At 38.0% G+C, this 27,564-nt stretch overlaps 1 protein-coding gene across 1 annotated transcript in view; it reads left to right on the forward strand.

The window, feature by feature from the left end:
- scn1laa (sodium channel, voltage-gated, type I-like, alpha) overlaps positions 1 to 27,564 on the forward strand; it is a gene marked incomplete at its 3' end in the record, with an annotated part of 55,032 nt that overhangs the window by 8,328 nt on the left and 19,140 nt on the right. The window contains exons 2-14 of the mRNA XM_079881799.1: positions 7,333 to 7,649; positions 7,931 to 8,041; positions 8,890 to 9,014; positions 9,106 to 9,234; positions 13,152 to 13,243; positions 14,677 to 14,895; positions 21,840 to 21,903; positions 22,049 to 22,190; positions 22,668 to 22,874; positions 23,096 to 23,347; positions 24,516 to 24,881; positions 26,615 to 26,726; positions 27,246 to 27,484. Of these exons, the coding sequence (XP_079737925.1) occupies positions 7,386 to 7,649; positions 7,931 to 8,041; positions 8,890 to 9,014; positions 9,106 to 9,234; positions 13,152 to 13,243; positions 14,677 to 14,895; positions 21,840 to 21,903; positions 22,049 to 22,190; positions 22,668 to 22,874; positions 23,096 to 23,347; positions 24,516 to 24,881; positions 26,615 to 26,726; positions 27,246 to 27,484 (2,322 nt within the window). The 5' untranslated portion in view covers positions 7,333 to 7,385. The remainder of the gene's footprint in view (positions 1 to 7,332; positions 7,650 to 7,930; positions 8,042 to 8,889; positions 9,015 to 9,105; positions 9,235 to 13,151; positions 13,244 to 14,676; positions 14,896 to 21,839; positions 21,904 to 22,048; positions 22,191 to 22,667; positions 22,875 to 23,095; positions 23,348 to 24,515; positions 24,882 to 26,614; positions 26,727 to 27,245; positions 27,485 to 27,564) is intronic.

A 27,564-nucleotide genomic window follows, 5' to 3' on the forward strand; every position in this document is an offset into this window, starting at 1 on the left:
ACAGGACGTTTGGCCACCCTATAAATATAGCAGGCTATAGTTTGTAGTAGGCTGACAGAGGTCTGTTTTTAGTCCCAGTGCATCCCTGCCATTACTGAAAGTGCATTGAAATGCAACTAATCATTTGTCAGAATGTTGTGTCCCAAGTGATGCTGAGGGAGTATTGGTTGAAAGCGCAGTATTCTGCAAAGTGCCATGAAGTGGGCGATCTCTGGCCTGCTGGTACAGATGTGAACTCGCTACAGTTCTTAAATCCTAAGCTCTTGTCCTCCACCTTCAATTAGTCTCACGTAGCCAGAACTTGGACTGATTGATGGCAGAAGGTCTGGACTCCATAGCAGCTTTCATTGGCCAAGCACCGCCCAGATTCCGTTTGACTGACATGTAAAGCAACCAATCACAGTTCGTTTTTTTTTCTATACGTTTAGCGGTGTGAAAATGTAAAGTCGATATCTCTACAATAACAGACCGGTGTGTAAAACTCTTGGACGTATTTTAAAGAGTCTATGCCACGAACTTTACGTACGTCACATACTTTTGAAAATCCAGCATTTGGTTGATGCTGATAAGCGCTCGTTGTCACAGTTGTAAACACAACGGCTCCCGTTACAGATCAAGATCATTTATAAAGCAAAGCAAACTCACTTACACATATTTGACAATCGGAATAGAAGATAGTTGATGACATGGTAAGCAAGTTTGTTAATATTTAGAAAAAAAAGCGCTACATCTGTCATACAGTGCTATTTTGGCTGTGGTGAATCACATGCCAAGCATGACGCGTCACCATGGGGGGGGGGGGGGGGGGGGGTATCGCGATGCCGGCTCAACATCGTGATGTCTGTCAGCCATTGCGATGGACGATGGCATCGTCTATCGGCCCAACCCTAACTCTATCCTCTTCCATGAGGGGGTTTGGCATCACGGCATCTTTGTTTCCAGGGGGACCGTTAAATAACGTGACACGCATGTCTCCCGGACATTCAACCAATCAGATGACAACTTCACAAATCCTGGAGTGTTTCCAGTTAAGTGTGATTCATGCATCAGATGTTCAGCCAGCGGTCCGAGCCTGAGGCTGTTCACTCCACATTCATGTTGAAAGACTGCGCCTTACCTATTTTTTATTTTTATTTTTTTTTGCTCCAGTTCATTTTACAGATTTTTTTTTCTCCAATTGGTGGCTTTGTGGCTAATCATATTTACATTTGAATTGCTAAAAAAATAGGGCTGCCCCTAATAGTCCAAATGATAGTCATTAGCTATGTCCGAAACCGCTCATTCGTTCACTCATTCACTAATCCCTATATATTGTATGGCATTTGAGTGCACTATATCTGCAAGGAGTGAACTCTTTATAAATAATATTAACAACAACAATCATAATGACTTTATTTTTAAATTATATATACCTCCGTGCCAGCTTTGTAGTTTCGTCGACTGAAATTGTTAGAAACTCTCACGCTCACAGATGACGTGGTCGTTGAGCGCCCTCATGAATATGCCACCTACAAATGATTAACGAATATTTTTAAATCATCCACCAAATGATCATCTCTTCCTTACAGTTTAACGAGTTAACAACAATGCCACAAATTATTAAAACACCTGGCTGTTAGTAAAACACATTCAATTGAGTTAATGCCTAAATAATTATATTTTAATAAAAAAAATATAATTTTAGGCTACCTTTATAATTTACCTCATTAATATCATTTAATTTAATTTTAAAATTCATCTATATAATATTATCTCAATATTTTAATGTTTTATTCAAGTAATGATTAATAAAAAAAAGGAAAATAATAATAATAATAATAATAAAACTAGCATGAAATAAATGTTAAAGCAGAAATTAAAAAGCTGTAAAGTAATCCCTGGTTTAAACTTGCTCGCTCGCTCAGTCCTCTCTGCATTGGATTGTGGGAAATAGTGCTTCAGCAAGTGTACATCGAATGTACACTCGAATTCAGAGAGGATTGTGGGTAAAAGTAGTGAACGAATGTAGGGAATGATGTCGTTCACTCAGAATTCGGACACCACAAAATGGCCGACACTCGATATAGTGCAATATAGTGTGGATAGGGAGCGGTTTCGGACACAGCTATTGAGAAGAGGATTGATCGACCAAATTTTAATTGGTCGGAAGGTCGCAGGAAAAAAAACTGTACAGGAAGTGGCGAAGTCATGCAGTCTGTGACGGACAGATCGTTAACAAGGCAGATCTATGTGGTAATTATGTAGGGCAGGAAATCCAAATGTCTGTCTATCATTCATCGACCTCAAGCATGGGCTGCGTCCCGAAAGCTTGGGCAGACTTAAATGGCAGCAACTTTGCATACAGCGTTTGCAAACCAAGGTGCTTGCTGAAACTGATTTCAGAGGCAGTGTAATGTTTAATAATCTACACCAAAATAGATAGAGGTGATAACAAAGCAAATGTGACCCTGGACCACAAAACCAGTCACATGGGTCAATTTTTTGAAATTGAGATTTATACTTAATTTGTAAGCTGAATAAATAAGCTTTCCATTGATTTATGGTTTGTTAGGATAGGACAATATTTGGCTGAGATACAACTATTGAAAATCTGGAATCTGAGGGTGCAAATAAATCAAAACATTGAGAAAATCGCCTTTAAAGTTGTTCATTTATGTTCACGATTGTGCTGCATTCACTCACAAAAATAAATGTTTTATATATTTACGATAGGAAATTTACAAGATATCTTCATGGAACATGATCTTTACTTAATATCCTTATGATTTTTGGCATAAAAGAAAAATCGATAATTTTGACCCATACAATGTATTGTTGGCTATTGCCTGGTTTTGTGATCCAGGGTCACAAATATGAATTTGCTACAATAGTAATTTCTCCCTATCAAATGTGGAAAACGTTGGTCAAAAACATTTACACACACACAGACCACCAACCGCAACTTTCAGACGCCATCTTTATTTTATTGATTTTTTGCTCAAATGCCACAGAATGGGACGCACAGGATTGTGGGATATCAAAGGCAGCGAAGGATACATCTATGCTTCCTTAAAAAATGATCAGATGACGGTATGTGAGGAGACAGGAAGTGAAGATAACATTGGATTCGGGCATTCTTTGATGCCTTCCTAGCTTGGAATGCTTTCTCTGAAGGCAGCATTTTAAGCTTTCGGACGCAACATGCAACGTGTAGATAGTAGCCTATTGTTAACGTTAACCTACATAAATGTGTGCTATTATCAGGTGCATATCTAAGTGTTTGCATGGAGTGAAGCTATATTAGTACCAAGTTTTACTGCGTGACATTTAACTGAGTTCCCACGGGTCCTTGAAATCCTTGAAAGTTTGCGAATCTGAAAAAAAAATGTCAAGGCCCTGGAAAGTTTTTGAAAATAAACATACATAGATACAGGTCCTTGAAAGTGCTTGAATTTATTTTATTTTTTCTGTAAAAAATTCCAGATTATCCGCTAATGTGTTATTTCGCCAACACTTAGTGGCCAATACACACTAGCTTGCTTGATTTGCGTTAGTTACGCGCATTTACGTGTTACATTAAGTGTTTCCCGCGTGAGGTATTTTGTGTTGTTCGTTGCCATGACGTTCACATGCGCAAAACTGTAAAAATGTATCTTACAAGGTAACCTTGCTCTCACTTGAAATGTGTCCTCACATTAAGTCCTTGATTTTTAGGGTATTAGACCTGGAAAGTCCTTGAATGTGAAGTTAACCAAGGTGTGGGAACCCTGGTTTAACTTAATGTGCGTTTCTCTATAGGTGCATCCACTATACTGCGTAGATGACGAGTCAGAATCAACTTAATTTTTGCCACTGACACTGACTCAGAAAACACTAGTTTATTAATTAATTATTAAAATGTTCAGACAGTCTCCTTACTGTTTTTTTCCCCCCCCGACACATTCATAATCATTAGTTTTGCCGGTGTCTCTGCAGCAAGCTTTATGCGTGTGTGCTTGAGTGCTTAATTTATATTTTAAAGGCTCAATATTATGGTTTATTATTTCTGTAGAACAATGTTAGCAATGTTGCATTCATTGTTTATATTTACACAGTATATATTTAAAGGTATAGTTCACCAAAAAATGGAAATTCATCATTTGCTATCCCTCAAGTTGTTCCAAATGGGTATGAACACAACAGAAGATATTTTTGAAGAATTATTGATGGACCCTATTGACTTCCATAGTAATTTTTTTCCCATACTTGCAATGGGGCCCATCAACTGTTTGGTTTCCCATATTCTTTAAAATATTTTCTTTTGTGTTCATACCCATTTGGAACAACTTGAGGGAGAGTAAATGATGACAGAATTTTCATTTTTGGGTGAACTATCCCTTTAAGTAACTAGATTAATATCCTAAACGTGTGACTAGTCAGTTGGCTTAAATGGGAAAAAAAATTGTATTGACTTTTTATAATGTGATTGATAAATCAAATGGCTTTTTATCATTTTAACAAATAAATATATCATATTGTATTTCCTAATCCCTACTTTACTATCTTTCGCACAGGAATGAATACTAATAATAGGGATTGGAAGTGAAGACAAATGGAGAATATTAATTTTTAAAGGGTATCGCAAAAATAGACTAGGCGAGAGATGTGAGTGAGGATTCGAGGAGTGAAATGAGTGATTGCCCGTGGAATTATTCATGGGATATTGTTCATTAAGTTGGGTGAGCAGATTGCAAGACAGAATGCAGTGACTGTTGTGTTTTTGTCATTGTAGAAAGCAGAATAAAAAAGAAAAGCCAAGAACTGAACCCTCACATCTTGGATACCAAAAGTGCATTATAATATTTTGCTCATGGGTACAATTGTTGTTTTCCAACCAGGATTCTGATCTGGGATCCTTGTGTCCTTCCAGCGTGACTTGTGAAGTCTGATATCTGAAGGAAATGATGTCTCCTCTTATTGACCTGAAGACATATTATGATATGGTAATGGAGTTAGGAAATTATATCTGATAATGATTCTTAGTATTACAGAGGAAATGTCCTAGGACCAGTGTCTGGCAGTGTGTTTCTCACATGTGGCTCCTCTATTGTTCTAGGTTCCCCTGCCTGATTTAGCATGTGATGTTTGCTAGTTTTATTCAGTGTTTGGTTCCTGGAGTGAAATGTGCCCCCCCCCCCCCCCCCCCTCAACAAAGTGCAGTGTGTGATGAGTCGCTAATCACTTTTAATGTTGTGGGTTTTTAAGAATACACCTATTAGAAGAGATTTTTCCCATGGTTAGGCCTATAGTGCTTCATCTGATAAAAGGAAATTCATCTCCTCCTTCACTAATTGCTCACGAGAACCCATGTACTCGGAAGTAACATTAATGATCGATTAATTGCATGTCATTACTTCTTTTCCAGCTGTTTCGGCAACTGACTGTATGCAGATGTGTCAAAGAGGGCCTCATTTTTAATGTTGTGATTAGTTAAAATGTAATTTCCAGTTGTAAATGTTGGTTTGATTGATCAAACACTGTACAATGGCTTTAAATGCTGTGTTGCAAATGAATGGAAAGGAATACATTTTTCAAGCAATTTGAAATTTAACATTAAAACTGGTATCATAAACACATTACTATATGCAAGAGTTGCACTTAACTTTTTCCTTTGTTGTCAGATTTTTTCCTGATTTGAAATGTACTTGAAACTTAATTTCGACAAACCGTTATGGGATTTTCTCCCCCGTTCAAGTAGATCAAGTAGCTGGAAAGCACTAAAAGTCGACTGACTTGTCTTAAAGGAGCTTTCTATGACTTCTCCTAAAGCTTTCAAGCGATGTCCACCAGTACTTAGCTGCTCTGACTTGTTTTTTTTCCCCTAGTTGATCTGACGTACAGTTTTACTGTTGCAGAAAAAAAAAAAAAAAGTGAATGTTCAGAATTATTATGATTTGTTTGAACCTTCAGAACAATCCAACATTAAAAGGTTGCCAAAAAAACCTTAAAGTTTTTTTGTTGTTCATGAACAACTTGGACTAGGATGGAAATACAATAATATAAGTGGACGGTTGTGTAGTGATTATGGATTTGGCCTGGTTGTCTGAGGGTTTCCAATTCGAGCTTCATTTGGGGTGACCCATGCACTGAATATGAATGGATTCGCCCTTTGTCACATGAGCATGACTTCTCAAAATGCACATGAGAAGCTTAACCAACAGGACCTTACATGGGAACACCTGGACCAGCATGGAAATGTACACTTATCTAAAGGCCCATTCACACCAATAAAGATAACTATATCAGCGTCCACACCAAGCGCGTGCTTGTCTGTCACTTTAAATGCTCGAGCTCATTACAGCGGGATGGATTCTGATTGGCTGTCAATGTTTTTATCCTTCATCAGCTCGTTTCTCTGTGCCGTTGTCGTTATAACTCTGCTATTCTTTAATATTGAGAATGATTTTTAGAACTATATCTGTATTGTTATCTTTATAGTTATCGTCCTTGGTGGGAACGGGCCTTAAGTCTTTCAGCAGGAATATTAATTTTGTTCTCTCATTACTTAAAATTAGGGCTGTGAAAAGATTAATCGCGATTAACCGCATCCAAAATAAAAGTTTGTGTTTACATAATATATGTGTTTGTACTTGGTCTAATTATTTTGTATATATAAATACACACACATGCATGTATATATTTAAGAAATATTTGCATACATATACTGTATATATTTATATATAATTTATATTATATATAAATATAAAAAAAAATTATATATAAATAACACAGTTTTTCTTAAATATATACATGCATGTGTGTGTATTTATATATACAAATTTAATTATACACTTTAATTATACACCGTACACACACATATATTATTTAAACACAAACTTTTATTTTGGATGCGATTAATCGCGATTAATCTTTTCACAGCCCTACTTAAAATAAAATAATTTGAAATGTCAGGTAACCAAAAGTTTAACCTGAATCTCATAAATAATGTTCTGATTGTTATTTCTGCAATGAGCAAATGTTGTGTTTTGGATACTGGTTGACCAGTAAAGGTCAATGGCAAATGAATACAATTTAAGTTAACATAAACATAAGCTTTTTTAGGTTTAAGCTGCTCTTGAAAGCAGGCTGAGACAGAATATTATTTCATTGTGTGGCATACATAACCCTGATTCCTTGAGAGCTCTGTTCCTGATAACTTGATGGTTTTTAGTACAGAAGGCGTGTCCATCACTCTTAGGATGCTCTTTTCTCTCTGTGGTTCTGGAAGGGTTTTATATAGGCTAATCATTCAGTTACCGATCACATTGCAGGATTTACTGTTAATGACTCGCCCTTTCTCTCCTTCTCTGCCAGTTGTTTCTCATGCAGACGTGTAGCGAATCACTCTGAAGGTTCAGGATGAGAAAATGGCACATACGTTTACCCCACCAGGACCTCAAAGTTTACGTAAGTTCACCCGTGAATCTCTCAAGGCCATCGAGAGCCGGATCGCTGAGGAGTACAAGAAGTCCAAGGACAAACGGGAGAGAATTAAAGATGATAAATGCGAGACGAAACCCAACAGTGGCCTGGAGGCTGGGAAAAGTCTGCCCTTCATATATGGAGACATTCCCCGAAGACTGGTGTCCACACCACTGGAGGACCTGGACCAGTTTTACATCAATCGGGCAGTGAGTTTTGATTTATATTTTTCAAGTCCACAGAGGAACTCCAAAACATCACATTGATTCAGAATCTAGTTTAAGTCTTAGATTTCAAAAGAAAGACTTGGAAAGAAAGACTTGGAAATGTAATAAGAAATATTGTATATATACATTTCTTATATTTCTTATTACATTTTACTTATCTTTATTTTACATTTTTCCAATCATATTTATATATATATGATATGTATGCATAATTGACTGACTGTTTTGTCCTCTCTCTATGCATTCATCTCCCACTTGTTTAGACTTTCATAGTAGTGAACAAAAAAAAGACAATCAGCCGTTTCAACGCCGCTCCTGCCTTGTACATCTTCAGCCCCTTCAACCCTCTGAGGAGACTATCAATTAAGATTTTGGTACATACATATCCTTCTCAAGTGCTAAAACATGCTGATGTGCTGGATGGGTCTTATGTTTATACACTTTAAGCCATAGGCTATCAGTCATCAGTCACAAAGCATGTTTATCCTGAAGTGAACCCATCTTTTTCTATCATTCGTGTCATATTTTATTTGACCTTGTGTAGTTTTGTTCATGGTTTTTAAAGACGAGGTTGTCACTGTCTAATTTGACTGTTTTCTACCAAGTGACACATGAATTTGTGCCAGAATACTGTACAGTTTGAAGTGCTTAAGCTAATAAGCTTGATTATTTTTCTTTGCATCTTAACTGTGCATGATTACATGGTTATTTTCACTTAATTATTTGCATTTATCAACAATTAAAACAGCCCTGCAAATGATTTTTGGGTTGTGAACTACTGAAAGCCACTGGTATAATGACTTGATGTGCAATGTAAAATCTGATCCTGAGCCAAAACCCATTGAGAACCACTGATTTATGACTTCAATCTTTTATCAAGAAATCTATTTTAAATGGATTATGATTTTACTAGATAATGCGCCTTTAAACCTCTTTGATCTCACACTGCAAAAAAGATCATATGTTTGTGTATTCCATACATATACGCTACCGTTCAAAGGTTTGGGGCTGGAAATATTTTTTCAATGTTTTTAAACCGGCAAACGTTAAACCTAACTTTAATAATAAAATAAACATAAATAACAAAATGAACAAGCCTCGCCACAGGCTCCGTTCCCACTGCTCTCGGCCCATGCCTTGCTTGCCATAAACATACAAGTCTTTACTGTCACTTTTAAAAACCTTTGAAGCCCAAACCCCAAACTTTTGAGCTCTAATGTAGATCTGTCACTACATTTCCTTAACTGCAGTTTTCACATTGTTCAGTATGATTATAATGTTCACTATACTGGCCAACTGCGCTTTCATGGTCTACACTCAAACTCCAGACTGGGCCAAGAATATTGAGTGAGTTGATCTCTTTGTTGCTTTCCAAACATACTGTAGAAATGCTGTGTATGTTTGCTCAGTGCAGTAACTGATGGTCTTGTTTTAACAGATATGTCTTCACTGGGATATACACTTTTGAAGCGCTGATAAAGATCACCGCCAGGGGATTCTGTGTGGGACAGTTCACGTTCCTCAGAGACCCATGGAACTGGTTGGATTTTATTGTTATCGTCATGGCGTAAGTATGACAAGTCTGTTATTTACCCCAGCTACGTTGCTATAAATTAGAATTTAATTATCCTCGCTACTTAAAGGTGAAGTGTATTTTTTTTATGTTAAAAGACAATGTTTACTTTTTTAATTCACATTTCTGTCTTATTGTGGAGGATTCGTCTGTTAAAATTGTTGCAAATAAAAAATGGTAACACTTATCATTAGTTAATGCATTAACATTAACTGACAGTTAGCAATACATTTGTTGCAGTATTTATTACTCTTTCTTAACATTAGTTAAGAAAAATACTACTGTTCAGTGTTAGTTAATGTTAGCTCAGGGCCATTAAATAAAATGAACTACCTGAATACATTTTTATATGAAGTTCCTCATAGATTAAAGTCCTGCCCTTTTTTCCATTTAGTATTAGAACAGGAGGATGGGACGGAAAGGGTTAGTTTCTGCTAGTGGCACATTAATTACACACTTCACCTTTAGTTTTTCATAGTCCATAGAGTGGTCAAAAGTTGTCATTCCAGTTGTTATTGTCAGCTTGCAAGAATAAAAGTGCTGTGCATAAAAGTTTTTTCTAACATTTGAAAGTGTTGAATTAGTAGTTTATACGTTTAGAGTTTGAAGTTTAGAGTTCAGAACTAAACAAACTTGTGTTTCTTTACTAAGACTTCACAAAAACATCCTCAAATGTGACCCTGAATGACAAAACCAGTCACATGGGTAAATTTTATGAAATTTAGATTTATACATAATCTGTAAGCTGAATAAATAAGCTTTCCATTGATGTGTGGTTTGTTAGGATAGGACAATATTTGGTCGAGATACAACTATTGAAAATCTGGAATCTGAGGGTGCAAAAAAATCGAAACATTGAGAAAATCTCCTTTAAAGTTGTTCATTTATGTTCACGATTGTGCTGCATTCACTCACAAAAATAAATGTTTTATATATTTACGGTAGGAAATTTACTAAATATCTTCATGGAACATGATCTTTACTTAATATCATAATGATTTTTGGCATAAAAGAAAAATCGATAATTTTGACCCATACAATGTATATATTAAAACTATTGCCACATATATACCCATGTGACTTATGACTGGTTTTGTGATCCAGGGTCTCAAATTGGCATTTTGTTCATTTAAAATCAGGTTGACTGCTTTGCCAGGTCATATTATAAGGAATGTTGACACACAAATGAAAATTGTTCCAAAACTTTCTGCATTTCTTTCTGCTATTGAACACAAAAGAAGATATTTTGAAGAATATGGGTAAATACTGTTGATGGACACCATTGACTTCCACAGTTTGGGTTGTGTTCAGCAGAAGAAAGAAATTCATGCAGATTTGGAACAACTACAGCTTGAGTAAATGATGACATAATTTTAAATTTTGGTTGAACTATCACTTTTAAGACAGCAAATATATTTTTTTATGTTTTTAATAATTGTTTTATAATGTATTTTATTATATTTAATTTAGGTGAAAATATTTTTTTCTATATTTTATTTTTTGTATGGTAATGAACTTAATAAAATACTTTATAAAATTCTTAAATATTCTATTACTTTTTAAAGTTTAATATAATTCTGTTTATAAGCAGTAAATTATTTTAAGTTGTTTGATTTTTAAAAAAAAAATTTATAGTTGATTTTTTTATAAGTTGTTTGAAGTTATTTAATTGAATTACATTTTTAAGATGCAGATGCCATCTTAACTCAGTGGTTCCCAAACTTTTTGCCGGTCCCCCTTGTTGTAAAGAAAATATATTTGTTAGCCCCCCATCTACAGTACATGCACCCACATAAAGACTCTCAGACATGAGCTTCCTTGCAGAATCCTATAGGATTTATTTAAAACATTGTTATTAATACGGTATTCAACAGGCTTCTCTTTGTGTTTGTGATGGGAAGTCTCTAAGTAGTGTTGGCTTCATGCTAATAGTTTGAGATACGCTACACACTGTGGTCTCCCTTCATTGACCCACTATTGTTCTGGTGAATCCTAGGGCGAGACTTGCCTCATATAATGTTCTTGTCTCAAGGCTGTCCTCACTGGACGAGACAAAGCGAACGTTGCAAATCCATTTGTGGTATGTTTCAGAAGGTGCGTGAGCACTTGGAGTATGTCAGAAATAGAACGATGCATTATTTTACTGTATAAATTTGTTGCACCGCAGACAGTCACTGATTAAAATGGTTTATATTTGCTTTTGTCTCGTCCCGCCTCTCATGTCAGGTGTAGGCAGTTGCGATGTTAGAAATAGTTTCATTGTCTGCTTTACATTTATGTAGTACTGGCAATCCTTTCACAAACTTGTCCATGCTTTATGCAGAATCATTATTCATGCATATTTTTACACGGATCCCTGCAATATCCAATTCCGATTCTTTAATCGCGGCATCTAGCAGTCTGTTATTCCATGACAACAACCACTACTACTAATAACAAACCACTTAAAGGGATGGTTTGGAGTAAAATCAACCTAGGGTCCTTTGCACCATGACCTCGAGCCAAACACCCCCCAGAAGCCTTTTTCCCCTTGGTTGAACATTATTAAAGTTAGAGCTTATTTAGAGATATCAGCCGGATGGCTTAGTGCAGGCGCTAATGGATCCAAATTTGTATCTCGTAAATTACCCCTCTAAGAATGCTACCAGACTTCTACAGATGTACAAATAGGTTCTGTACTCATAAAACGAGGCATTGGAAAGTTTGTAAGTACATCAGGAGTTTATTTAAATAACATTTGCCCGACGGCTAATGCTACCGCTAACCCGGACGTCGACGTCACTTCAGTGGTTTGGGAAAAGCACGTAAAAGTCCTGGCAGAAAGCGATGCATAAGGATGTAGTGTAACGACAATTTTTTTTTTTTTCTGAAGTGTTAACAACTTAGTGTTAACTAATAATTGTTATAAACTGGTACTACCAACAAAATATTAATGCATTCCTGGAACTGGGCGTCGTTACACTACATCCTTATGCATCGCTTTCTGCCAGGACTTTTACGTGCTTTTCTCAAACCACGGAAGTGACGTCGACGTCCGGATTAGCGGTAGCATGAGCCGTCAGGCAAGTGTTATTTAAATAAACTCCTGATGTACTTACAAACTTTCCAATGCCTCGTTTATGAGTACAGAACCTATTTGTACTCCTGTATAAGTCTGGTACCATTCTGGGCATTATTAGTGGGGTAATTTACGAGATACATCCTTGGATCCATTAGCGCCTGCACTAAGCCGGCTGATATCTCTAAATAAGCTCTAACTTTAATAATGTTCAACCAAGGGAAAAAAGGCTTCTGGGGGGTGTTTGGCTCGAGGTCATGGTGCAAAGGACCCTAGGTTGATTTTACTCCGAACCATCCCTTTAAGCAGGTACTGCGAACCATCCTGAGGTAATTAAATATGTCAAATTAATATTTTGTATTCAGTTATTTGCTCATGTGGCAAGTAGCCGCATAATAAGCAAAATAATTTCACAGTGGGGTCTTGTATCACCCTGGAGAGGTTTCTTTTGCATAACCATTTTCTGACTATACACTATGATTTAGCCACGCCCCCTTTTTATAACTCTGGGCCCCTAGTTTGGGAACCACTGACTTAACTTATACTGATAATTAGTCCAAAAATGCCCATAAAGACCATTGGCATCTGCAGTGCCCTTCAGCTTCATTTGTATCTGTGCATTTGGTCCCACAGGTTTGTTACAGAGTTTATAAAAATAGGCAATGTATCAGCTCTCCGCACATTCAGGGTACTCAGAGCTTTGAAAACTATTTCAGTAATTCCAGGTAAGCAGAGAGCACGTTTAGGTGTACAACCTCTGTGTGACCTTTGAACCCGACTGCAACCCTGTGTCGAGACCTTCCTGTGTGTTGTATATCCGTCAGTGTTTGATTTCCCACCCTCCCTGTTTCAGATATGTAACTGAGTTTGTGGATCTGGGTAATGTGTCCGCCTTGCGAGCGTTCAGAGTTCTTCGAGCCCTGAAAACTATATCGGTCATCCCAGGTGAGAGTTGGGGAAAAGGTCAAGGTCACAGATGCTGACACTGTTTTCTTCAAACATGTCCAGCATGCTCTTCTCTTACTGCCTGATATAGAGTCTTTCACAAACATTTTACAGTTTTCTTTTAAGGTATTTTCCTTTGATTCGTGATTTGATGGTTGCACGCAAAAAAAAAAAAAAAAACAATCAGTGATGTCCAATTAACATTGAATAACTCAATTATTTTTAATCCATAGGTCAAAAATCTCACAAGTCTTTAACTTATCATTTTGATTCTATGCAACAACTCCTTTAAATTTGTCATGATGAGAACTGTTATGGAGTCTTGAGACCGAATCAGTGAACTTATTTAGTTTAGATTACTAAAACAATCATTGTTAAGTGTAATTGAAATCTGAACCAGAATCATTAAGAGCTAGTGTTGCTGTTTTTGTCTCTCCTCTCCTTTTGTGATGAGTTTACGTTTGTACTGTAGTCGTCTTGCATGCCTTCATGTAGTCGCTGTTTAGTTATTAAGAGCATTAGTTATGTGCATGTGATACATAAAAAAATCAACTAATCTGTAAACTTCAGCTTGTAACCTGACCATATTAAATTGTAAAAACATATTAATATAAACACACACACGCATATATATATATATATATATTAGTGTATATGTTTGTGTATATGTACTGTATGTATATATTAGCGTGTGTGTGTGTTTATATTAATATGTTTTTACAATTTAATATGGTCTTAATGTATATAAATGTGTGTTCAATACATACATTTACACACACACATACACGCATATATACAGTATATATAGACCTATATCTATATCTATATCTATATATATATCTATATATATATATATATATATATATATATATATATATATATATATATATATATATATATATATATATTAGTGTATATGTGTGTATATGTACTGTATGTATATATTAGTGTATATGTGTGTGTGTGTGTGTGTGTGTGTGTGTGTGTGTGTGTGTGTGTGTGTGTGTGTAAATGTATGTATATGTTAAATAATTACATTCAGGGTCCAAAAATAATGTTAATAATTTTATCACACGCTGCTATCTTCCATGATTTAAGTTGAATTATAAGAATGACCGCCTGACCCTTTCTGATGTAAGTGTCATTAGCAAATCAAATCAAAGACAACCCATACACTAAAAAAACAAAAGTGTCTGTTGTGACTTGCACATTTTCAAATGGCTATATTTGGGAAAACAATGAAACTTCTCACATGAAAACTCTCGTAGATGATGATGATGATTATGCCAAAAATGATTAAATATGTTAAATATATCCATCTCATGGCCAGAATGAAATATTTGGATTCAAAGTGAGTTTTGGACCCTGAGTACACTATGCTGAGACCTCAGTGTAAACTTGGAAAGTGACATGGTTTCCTCTGCTTTCCACAGGCCTGAAAACAATCGTTGGAGCTCTGATCCAGTCGGTGAAGAAGCTGACAGATGTGATGATCTTGACCCTTTTTTGCCTAAGCGTCTTTGCTTTGGTTGGACTGCAGCTGTTCATGGGAATTCTTAGACATAAATGTGTGTTCAATTCTACTGTTATTCCTGAAAATACAGAAAATTGTTCCGAATCACTCGACTGCTTGGACTACGTTAACAATCGTAGTAAGTTCATTTTCATTTTTGAAATGCATTCCAAAAAGAAAATCTATCTATCTATCTATCTATCTATCTATCTGTCTGTCTGTCTGTCTGTCTGTCTTGTCTTGTCTTGTCTTGTCTTGTCTTGTCTTGTCTTGTCTTGTCTTGTCTTGTCTTGTCTTGTCTTGTCTTGTCTTGTCTTGTCTTGTCTTGTCTTGTCTTGTCTTGTCTTGTCTTGTCTTGTCTTGTCTTGTCTTGTCTTGTCTTGTCTTGTCTTTAATTCACATGGTTCATTGATCGATCAATCTGGTTTAGGTGAGTATCTTCAGCAGAAAACCTCATAAGGATTAAATATAAATTAGTGACTTTATGCAAGTCATTTACTTATTTGATAAGTGACTCAGAAATGGTACATAATATATGTAATGGTTTTCATCTTAGATTATAACTTTTCTGTTTTTTTTTGTTTTGTTTTTACAGTTTTTCTCAATCGCTTTGGCACATTTTTCGAAACAGTCTTAACATTTTCTAAACTGTAAGTGCAATTGTCACATCTGTTTTCTGGAACATCAGAACTCTATAGCATGTCTGCAAAATATAGTTACTCACCCAAAACATTTAATTCATGCTTCAAAACCTAGTTTTTATGTCGGTAAACTGGCCAAAGACACCAAAATAAAGAGTCATTTTGTCATTGTGTGAGCCGTACTGGTCAAAATGTTTAGATGTTTTTTCACCATGGAAATATTTTTTAAATACACATTTCACGCGCTTTCTACTTTTTAGTTGACACTTTTTTTTACACTATACAAGAATGTCAGTTTTGTCTAGTTGAATGCTCTTATGTATCACTCTGAGCTTTTTAGATATAGATTTCAACAAGTAAATTGACTTTCTAGAAAAGTCAATACTGTAGTACTCAATTTATATTAGGTGTCCTTATCTATTATGTACTTACATAAAAAAATGCTGCTGTTGAGGTGGGATATGGGTACGTAAGGGACATGCTTGGTTGTATAGGATGGTTTAAGGGTGGGTTAAGGGGTAAGAGAGTGGTCAACAGTGTAATTCTAGATTTAGCTGTAATTTTTTTAATATAAGTACAACGTAAAAACATGTACACAATAAGTGCATTGTATCAAATTATTCATTTGCTGTAAATGTTAGTACATAGTAGTTAAAGACACCTAATATAAAGCACAAAGCAATATAAAACATTTTTATTTATACAGCACATATTTGTAGAAATGTGGTACATGTAAACTGAAAAATCAGTTGCTTGTTCATTTTTACATATTCTATTACAGTATGTTTTCCCCTAACACCACACATTCTTACATATCTTCCTATTGGTCTTCCACGACAAGCAACTGTGTATTTTCAGTTTCTACAAAAATAAACTGTTGTTGCTGTTTATGGATTTAGATGTTCCTGAATGTTCAAAAATGGCCAGCAGCCATATCACCCTGTAGCCCAAGACTGGTTGCCCACTGAAGCTAAGCAGGGTTGAGTCTGGTCAGTACCTGGATGGGAGACCTCCTGAGAAAAAACAGGTTGCTGCTGGAGGCCAGTAGGGGGCGCTCACCCTGTGGTCTGTGTGGGTCCTAACGCCCCAGTGTAGTGACGGGGCCACTATACTGTCAAAGAGCACCGTCCTTCGGATGAGACGTTAAACCGAGGTCCTGACTATCTGTGGTCATTAAAAATCCCAGGATGTCCTTCGAAAAAGAGTAAGGGTGTAACCCCGGCATCCTGGCCAAATTTGCTCATTGGCCCCTGTCCATCATGGCCTCGAAATCATCCCGATATACTGATTGGCTTCATCACTGTCTCCTCTCCACCAATAAACTGGTGTGTGGTGTGCGTTCTGGCGCAATATGGCTGCCGTCGCATCATCCAAGTGGATGCTGCACATTGGTGGTGGTTGAGGAGATTCCCCCCTTTCATATGTGAAGCGCTTTGAGGACCCAGAAAAGCGCTATATACAGTGGGGAGAACAAGTATTTGATACACTGCCGATTTTGCAGGTTTTCCCACTTACACAGCATGTAGAAGTCTGTCATTTTTATCATAGGTACTCTTCAACTGTGAGTGACGGAATCTAAAATCCAGAAAATCACATTGTATGATTTTTAAGTAATTAATTTGCATTTTAGGTTTGCATTCAGGTTTCGGGGCTGTCGCTGGGCAATACGGACTTTCAGCTCCCTCCAAAGATTTTCTATTGGGTTCAGGTCTGGAGACTGGCTAGGCCACGCCAGGACTTGAGATGCTTCTTACGGTGCCACTCCTTAGTTGCCCTGGCTGTGTGTTTCGGGTCGTTGTCATGCTGGAAGACCTAGCCACGACCCATCTTCAATGCTCTTAATGAGGGAAGGAGGTTGTTGGCCAAGATCTCGCGATACATGGCCCCATCCATCCTCCCCTCAATACGGTGCAGTCGCCCTGTCCCCTTTGCAGAAAAGCATCCCCAAAGAATGATGTTTCCACCTTCATGCTTCACAGTTGGGATGGTGTTCTTGGGGTTGTACTCATCCTTCTTCTTCCTCCAAACACGGCGAGTGGAGTTTAGACCAAAAAGCTCTATTTTTGTCTCATCAGACCACATGACCTTCTCCCATTCCTCCTCTGGATCATCCAGATGGTCATTGGCAAGCTTCAGACGGGCCTGGACATGCGCTGGCTTGAGCAGGGGGACCTTGCGTGCGCTGCAGGATTTTAATCCATGACGGCGTAATGTGTTACTAATGGTTTTCTTTGAGACTGTGGTCCCAGCTCTCTTCAGGTCATTGACCAGGTCCTGCCGTGTAGTTCTGGGCTGATCCCTCACCTTCCTCAAGATCATTGATGCCCCATTGATGCCCCATCTTGCATGGTGCCCCAGACCGAGGGAGATTGACCGTCATCTTGAACTTCTTCCATTTTCTAATAATTGCACCAAAAGTTGTTGCCTTCTCACCAAGCTGCTTGCCTATTGTCCTGTAGCCCATCCCAGCCTTGTGCAGGTCTACAATTTTATCCCTGATGTCCTTACACAGTTCTCTGGTCTTGGCCATTGTAGAGAGGTTGGAGTCTGTTTGATTGAGTGTGTGGACAGGTGTCTTTTATACAGGTAACGAGTTCAAACAGGTGCAGTTAATACAGGTAATGAGTGGAGAACAGGAGTTGTACCAAAAAGACTCAGGAGGATTCTCGAATAAAATAGATTTTATTTTGTGAAAGGATTTTACAAACGAAAATAAAAGTAGATGCTCGACAAGCTCCGTCTCAGAGTTCTTTGGCGTAGGCCCTGTCCTCCGTCCGGGTCTGAAAGTTAGCTGGTAGGTCCTGCCTGATGATAGAGGCAGGGGCGGAGCCTACGATGAGTGGACGGGAGCCATCCTGGTGGTGGTGGGGAGGATGGGGGAAAACGACACCTACAGGCAACAAAATGGGATGGTAAGATCAGTCTTTTATATTTGATGTCAAGCTGTGATTGGTAGCGCGGAATTATGAATTAATGACGTGGCAGTGAAGTCTTTCTGGTAGAACTTACGCTTACGCTTTCATGGCTTCTTAAAGAAAAACTAACATGTCTGTGAGAACCGGAATTATTACTGGTTGGTAGGTGATCAAATACGATGCATAAAATGCAAATTAATTACTTTAAAATCATACAATGTGATTTTCTGGATTTTTGTTTTAGATTACGTCACTCACAGTTGAAGAGTACCTATGATAAAAATGACAGACTTCTTCATGCTTTGTAAGTAGGAAAACCTGCAAAATCGGCAGTGTATCAAATACTTGTTCTCCCCACTGTAAATGTAACAAATTATTATTATTATTAAAAATGGCATTGATTGTGCTGGGCAAACTCCATATAGCCTACTGTATGCTTCCAAACTTGATTGGTTGATTGTTAAGATTGTTATTTCTATTTCACTACAATGGCAGGCCATTTGTCAATTCAGCAGACATAGGTAATATACATGCATGTCTGGCATATTTTGATAACTAGATGGATCATTTTGCGTTTGGAGGCTCACACAATGAAAGAATGTTTAGAAGTTGTAAAGAGTTTGACAGTTTCACTGAGAATCAACTCATCAGTTTTGATCATCAGACATGTGCATTTAGATGTTGTGCAAATTGTAGAAAATTGTATTTACTCTTTTGCACACATGTGCCAGAACACATGCAAATCAATAAGAAATGCAAATCTGATGTGAACAAGAAACTAATTGTTCAGAGACATGAACTTGTTTTGAGAAAAACAAAGTCTCATTCGAGAATTGAGCCAAAGACATTGAGAAAAACTGTAAATCTTTAAGTGCCCCTATTTGTAAGGGATCCACTGGAGGCAAGTGTAGATGAGAACCCAAGTGCAGTTTATTTATAAACATAAGATCAAACATAAGACAAAAGCATGGCGTGGCATGAACTCAAAACAAAAGCATGGCATGAACTTATAACAAAACATGAAGCTTACCAAACAGTGGTACAGTGGAAAAAAACTTGACAAAGACACATGGCAAACATGAGGGCTTAAATACACACAAGACTAATGACAAGACAAGGGACACCTGTGAACAATGAACCAATGACAACATGACACATCAGACAAGGGAACACAAGCAGGATCACATGACAAGACACAGAAACTTGACATGAACAAAACCAAAACGGGACAGATCCCCCTCACTAAGGGCGGCTCCCGAGGCATAATTCCTGGAGGGTGGTGGAGCGGACGTGATCTTGGGGGAGGGATGGTGGGCCAGAGATGTGGCATGGCATGGACGGGCCTGGGTCGTGGCATGGCTTGGACCGGCCTGGGTCTTGACATGGCGTGGGCGGACATGGCAGGCTATGAAGCCTCCAGGGTGGACCAGACAGTTCAGGTGGTCAGGCTGGACCATACAGTTAGGCGACCATGGCAGCGCGGCCTATCCATGGTCCTATCAAGGGACCCACTGCCCCCCCCCCCCCAGGTTCAGGCATGGTGGCGGCTATCTCTGTTGAGAGCTCAGGTTCAGGCGTGGCGGCGGCCATCTTGGGACAAGACTCTGGTGTGGCGGCAGCCATCTTGTCCAAAGACACAGGTACCGCAGACATGGGCGTGAACAGTCTCTGACTGGGCAGGCATGACGTGAAGAGTCCATGGCTCGGCAGGCCCGATGTGAAGCTCAGTGCTCGGCAGGCATGGCGCGAAGATACTCATACTTGGCAGGAATGGCGTGAAGAGGCTCTGGCTTGACGGGTACTGTGGGGTTGCGGGGCTTCTCATCCATAAGACCCACAGTAAACATTGAGCCGCTTAACAAAAGGGCATAGTCAATATATTCCTCTAGGGAAAAATGAATTCATAGCGCAACGGTTCGTAAAGTCCAATCCTAAAAATGTCTTTTAAAAAAAACTAAACGTGACACTATAATGGTTTTGCGAATATACCCTTTCATGCAGTGTTTAATAAAGCTGTTTGTAAAATTTGAAAAGTCGAAAGTGCACGACAAATAAAGTTATTGTATCCCAATAGAAAGAATCGACTCTGAACCAACAATACGAGTCGTTTTTAATTCAAATCTTACTGATTTACGGTTCTACATCACTAGAAGATAGATTTGCATAACGCCCACCTATGTTGTATGTTTTCCGCCCGCGAACAACTTGACCAGCCCTCACACATAATTTTTACTCAGGGATTTGCAAAATGCTTGCTCTTGAAGGCTATAATGTACCTCAAATAATGTACCTCAAAATGAGTAGTGTATCACGGAGAAACGTCCTGCTCTCTTCTTTGCGATGGAGATTCAGGTTCTTCCAATGTTTCATCTTCGGACTCACGCTCAGATTGATATGGTAAAATCAACGTCATCGTTCGTTACTGTCTTTAGTTTACGGTGTACAATCATTGAGCTGTAGGAAGCTTCTGGATGCAGCTGAAGCTCACTTATGTCAATGGGCGTTTTTGTTTCCGACGTGCTGAAAGCGGTAGACCAATCACAACAGACTGGGCCATCTGGCCAATCAGAGTAGATGTAGCTCACGGAAAGGAGGGATTTATCCATTGAGTTGTTTGAGAATCATTGAAAAATGTTTGATGCATGTAAACCTGTTGTAGGAGACCAGAAAAACTAAATTAAGAGTCTTGAAAATAGCATAATAGGGGCACTTTAAAACATTCAGTTTATTTCCAGGTTTAGATTTCATTTTGAATTCACATTTCAATGCATGAGGCAAGTTAATGCTAATGATACAGGCATTACAAGATCACATAATTCAGGATTTGCATCCTAATCCACACATTTTTGTTGAAGAGAGGTTTAAGTAGACCAGAGTGTATATGAGTAACATTTTGATCAGGGTCAATAAAAAGCAAATTTAAGAGTGACAGGTCCAATATACTAGTGACCAGTCTGAAAAGGAAATATTGTGTGTGTAAGACAGCCAGCTGTCATCATTCAGCATCATGGATGTTTGCATTACCACCAGCCATGAAAACCCTGTTTGAGAGAAAGAGGAATTCCACCTTGCTCATGGAGGGGAATATGATATCCATTGGCAAGTACTTTAGCGGGATGGGGGAAAGCTATAATGCAGGAGTGAGGTAATCTGGTGCGCTGTTTGCTGATGGGGATGCCTTCCACATTCCACTCTCCATTTTATTCTGATATATACTGTACACATCTTACTGGTATTTTGACATTTCCCTCATTTGCTTGGGGGTTGGAATGGATCTGTTGTGAACTCATCCCATTTGATTCAAAGGGTCAGGAAGAGGGTGGTAAATGGGCATATAATTATATATATATTTTTTTTTTTTGTACAAAAAATGGACCAATGAAGAATATTCAAATATAAAAAATATGATATGAAACAACCTATTATGGACAGAATAAACACCAATAAATGGAATATAGCACAAAGCAACTAATGCACTTTAGCTTTGTATAAGATCTATTATGAATTATCTCTTCTTTTTCCTGTAGGTAACCAATATTTCCTACCAGGAAAGAAAGACGCTCTGATCTGTGGGAAAAACAGTGATGCTGGGTAAGCAACACGTGCAAACAAATCTGGATATCGAACGATTTCATAAACCTTTTCAGTATCTTTCTTTTCAAAAGTCGTTTACCAGTATTGCTCATTTTATGTTGTTGAGTTTTTGACAATCAAGTGTCACACGTGTGCATTTCAGGCAGTGTCCAGAAGGATTTATCTGTGTGAAAGCAGGTCCTAATCCAGATTTTGGTTACACAAGTTTTGATAGCTTTGGCTGGGCCTTCCTTTCATTATTCAGACTGATGACTCAAGACTACTGGGAGAATCTTTACCAACAGGTAGAGGAAACTGAACTCATATGATTATTTTTATTTCATGGAACACAAAAGGTGGTGTTTTGCACAATGTGCGAGCTGATTTTTTGCTGAAAAGTGGATGAGGTATGGGGCTGTCAAGCTCCAAAAAGGTCTTCTATTCCAAGCCTTCTAATGCAATACACATTGCTGGTATGTGGAACAGACTGAAAAGTTGTTGTTCCTTGAAAATCTTGTTCTTCATGATGTTCAAGACTAGTGTTTCATGAGAAATGCACGAACCTGTAACATTTATGCAGTTTCTTCTCCTTCTCTTCCTCTGAAATTTCAATTTAGACTATTTTATGGTATTATGATTTTTTTAAATGTCATTTATGGAGCTTGGTAGCTTAAGCCCTCATCCACTGTCACTGTATGGAAAAGAAAATGAATCATACTGGTTTGAACAACATTAATTCCTTCCTGTGTTTCTCCTATATTAATCGTGGAATTTTATTACAGACTCTTCGAGCCGCAGGAAAAACCTACATGATTTTTTTCGTGCTGGTCATTTTCTTGGGATCCTTCTACCTGGTGAACCTGATCCTGGCTGTGGTTGCCATGGCATATGACGAACAGAACCAAGCCACTATTGATGAGGCTTTGAAGAAAGAGGAGGAGTTTAACGCCATGCTTGAGCAGATCATGAGACAGGAAGAGGAAGCTCAGGTCTGTTGGGTGTTTACATTTAAACAGGGTCTGAAATGCAAGCTTTTTGCATTTTCCTGTAGCTCAAAAAGCAGAGCATGGTGCGTGCAACGCCACGGTCATGGGTTCAATTCCCAGGGAATATTTGAACCTATAAAAATTCTGCCAAATGCATAAATGTAAATGCATGAAACCTTTGCAAACTGTTGCATAAGTGTACCTGTCTTGTGATTGGTTGACAGGCTGCGGCTGAAGCGTCCAAGTGTGATGGGCTCAGTGGAAATAGAACGGACAGTTCCTCGGACGCCTCCAAACTCAGCTCCAAAAGTGCCAAAGAACGACGCAACCACAGGAAAAAGAGACAGCGTCAGGGGGAAGGAGAGAAAGAGGACGATGTGAAGAGAGAGGGAAACGATAGAAAGCCCAGCTTCCGTTTTACAGACGATGGAAAATTTCGGCGCTCACGTGAAAGGACTTGCTCTTCTCCACATCAGGTTAGAAATCATTTGATGTTTGCTATAGGAATAAGGAAATGTCATCAACTTACTTTCTTACAATAAGGAAACACTGATGTCTATCTGGATGGATGGATGGATGGATGGATGGATGGATAGATAGATAGATAGATAGATAGATAGATAGATAGATAGATAGATAGATAGATAGATAGATAGATAGATAGATAGATAGATAGATAGATAGATAGATAGATAGATAGATAGATAGATAGATTTTTTATAAATTCAGCATGATCATCAACATCATGATATTCACGATCTCTACCACTTAAAGTATGTTCTCTCCTGCCATTACTTGTCCAGTTGACCTGACGCTAAGCCCCGCCCCTTTATTTACTCATTTCGTTCACACTTGGCATGTTTGGTTGGATTAAAACAAACCCTGGTGCGATTGCTCTGTTAGTGCGGTTCATTTGAATAAGTGTGAACACTGCCATCTGAACCCTGGTGTGCACCAAACAAGCGGACTGAGAACCACCTTTTCAGGAATCTGGTCTGTTTTGAAGTCATATTTCAGTCGAAATAAACCAAAGACATGTAAAAGAACCAAAAACAGGATGTGACCCTAAAAAGGACAGAATCCTCAAGCAATCCTATTACAGTTGCTTTACCATGGAAACAGTATTTTACCCTTTCAGCGGGCTCAGTTTTTGTGATACCAACTTCAAATTTGGTTAGACATATGGCTTTAATTTTTTTGCAGTTTTAGAGTCCAAATTATATTGTAAAATACTATATATATATATATTGTATAAAATAAAAAAAAGTTTAGTTCAGTACATTTATTTTACAGTAAACTTCTGTAATATTTTTTTTTAAACTTTAATTTTTTGATGTGTTGAAAAGTAATCTGCTGAGTGTCTTCTTTACAAAGAGACCAACCTTAAGTCTGTATTCTAAAGCATTATTGCATTACTTCCATTTAAGTTCAGATCTATGCTCAAAAAGGGAGAGAACACAGAAAAACACACAGAACATTCATAAACTTGCATTAGAAACGAGCTTGTCTATAAATATATGCCGGACAGTTAAAGCTAAAGTTGAATTGGCAAGTCAAATTATATAGTGGGGTTTAGCGAAGTCATTTCTTCAAATGCCTTGATTTGTTTGTCAGTGTGTTTGTAAAGCTTGTTTGTCTCCTCAGTCCCCTCTGAGTTTTCAGGGTTCAATCCTCACCCCACGTCGGGGCAGCAAAGGTAGCGTCTTCAGCTTCCGCGGGCGTCTGCATTCCGAAAACAACTACGCCGACGATGAGCAAAGCATGTTTGAGGACACAGGCAGCCCGAAAGACTCTCTGTTTCCACCCTCTCGATCCGAACGTCTTTACAGTACTGCTAGCAAAAGCAGTCTGACGCCACGTATACTGTTGCCGTCTAACGGAAAAGCGCGGTATGTGGTCGAAAGCAATGGCACGGTGATGGTGTCGGGCGGAGCCTCTTCACCCAACTCCCCCTCAGGAATCCTGATGCCCGAAGTGCCCAAAAAAAGAGCCATGTTTGACGAAACTTGTGTAAGGGAAAGAACTGACAGCGCACGAACCTTGCATGGCCTGTGACGTGCTGTTGCTGTGTGTAATGCATTGTTTTAAATTGCACATTTTTATTATAGGCATAATGCTATCTGTGTACTCTTTTGCACTTTTGTTGTTTTAGTTTTTTTGCTGGTTTTGGGTAAAAATGGATTTAAATATGGTATTAAAAAAAAATGCTGCACAATGAAATCATGCAAAATATTTATAAACAAACATGAACTGGCATGGATGTTCATAACTTTTTCAATGATCCGCATTTCTGAAATCTGCAGAGATACATTTAATTCTGTGTGAGCCTGCAAAATCAAGTTGTGAAACCAAATCAATTAATTTGCCAATTATTTGTTCAATTAATGAATTATATAAAAAAGCTTTTTTTTTTTTTCAAAGCATGTTAAAGCATGCATTTAAATTATGTTGTTCCACATAATGTCAATTGTTTTTTTTTATCTATTGTATTGTATAAACATATTTAATGTATGGATGCTTGTTTCCACCACTGAATAAAAACATTTTATCTCACAATTCTGACTTTTTTTCTCAGAATTGTGTGATATAAACTCTCAATTGCGAGAAAAGAAGTCAGAATTGCAGAAAAAAAAGTCAGAATTGGGAGTAATTCTGTGGTTGAAACAAGCTACCATAATAATGTCTTAATAATATGTAGGCCTACTAAGGCCCCGTCCACACTACTGCGTTTTCGTTTAAAAACGGAGACCTTTTGCTACGTTTGCACCTCCCGTCCACACTAAAACGGCAAAAACGGAGACCCAAAACGGAGAAGTTTAGAAACGCTGCCGACCCCGTTTTTCGTTTTGAATCTCCGGAGGGCGTTTTGGTGTGGACGGGTCAAAACGGAGGACTTTAGAAACGATGACGCAGAGGCTCACGCTCGGCTCTATGATTGGGTGTCATCAGTCATGGAGTATACACAGGTAATATTCAGTACCAGTAAACTCCACCCGCTGGAACAGTTTCTTACAGTAAGAAACTCGCGCGGTAAACGCGTGCATGCTAGAAATAGAACCGACGCCTATTTTTCATGCGACACGCAAGCGTGTTGGAAGCGTTTCCAGGCAAAATAGAATAGGAAAAAATGTTTATATGTCATTTTGACACAAATACATATTAATAAATGACATTTTGATGTTTGAAAGCATTTTTTTACAGTCTATGTTTGAAAGTCTCTAGGTTTACACCGGCACGCGCATGCCCAGTGTTGGTGAATGGTCACGTGATCCGCGTTTTCAGTCGTTTTAATGTGGACGGAGATCAATTCTAATACGCAGCTAAAACGCTGGTGTGGACGGAGATCGTATTCGTTTTAATTCTCCGTTTCTAAACTAAAACGCAGTAGTGTGGACGGGGCCTAAGTTAGATAATAGTGACATACAAAGGCATTCTTAAGGTGGTTAAAATGTAACTAAATAAACTAAATCTAAAAATTTAAATGAGCCTTTGGCTTTTAAGTGCCCCCCAAAAGTTTATCATCAAGAACAAGATATAATCAAATTTGGGGTGTCATTGTTTTTTGTAAAAGCAACATAACTAATATCAATCCGAGATGTTTTACAGGTTGCCTGCATACATTTGAAATGCTAATTTGTCTTAGAAGTTAACCGATGAATGATTGATGTATAGCAAGATAATGCTGCCTAGCAAACAATGTAACATTTGTTTATGTATTTGCTGATGATTGGATCTCTTTACAGTTTGACACAGGTGAAGGATACCGACGTCGATGTGATTCAGGCTTTTCTGTGGCTTTTGACCAATCAGCGAGACAGAGAGCTATGAGTGTAGCAAGTGTCAACAACCCTGACCGTAAGGAACCCTAAATGCTGAACACACTTACAAGAAACTGAATGTGAGGCATATTAGTTTGATTTTCTTTTTTTTTCCTCCCTTCCATTTTTAAGAAATGGTTCACAATTGTCATCATTTTCTCAACCCAGTGCTGTTCCAAACCTGTAGGACTTTAATTCTGCTTTGAATTTTAAGAGTATCTTGACCGATCTTATCAATATAATAAAAAGTGACTCAGATTGCCAAGCTAAATAAGTATCATATGTGTTGTATATTTAGTGTTAACTGTTGAGGAATAGACTGAAAATGAAAAGTTTTTATATTGTCATTCTGAAGTCTGACAGCCTCAGTTTTCATTGATTTTCATTATAAAGAAATTTTTCCCCTTTGTTTTTCACAGAAGAAAGGTGAACTATACTTTTGATTAAGTGCTTATTTGCTTATTAGTATTCAGTTTGTCCAAATGATGCTGAAATACCTACTAGTTTTACGTACAGCTTTCAGATTGTCGTCTACCTTTTTTATTTAACATGGCAGCGTGGGAGGTCTGGAAACAGAAGTGTGTGGAGCGCTGGTACGACTTTGCAGAGAATTATCTGATCTGGGATTGCAGTCCCACATGGCTGAGGATAAAGAGCATCGTCCACATGGTTGTGATGGACCCCTTCGCAGATCTGATTATCACCATTTGCATCGTGATAAACACAATATTCATGGCCATGGAGTGTCACCCTATGGACGATGCTTATTCTAATATGCTTGTAACTGGCAACGTGGTAAGAACATTTATAGCAGCATTTGAAAATAAATGCTAAATCTTAAATGATTTTGACTTCTAAGAAAGCCATTTTATTTA

The sequence above is a fragment of the Squalius cephalus genome, assembly GCF_949319135.1.
Source record: "Squalius cephalus genome assembly, chromosome: 9".
NCBI lineage: Eukaryota > Metazoa > Chordata > Actinopteri > Cypriniformes > Leuciscidae > Squalius > Squalius cephalus.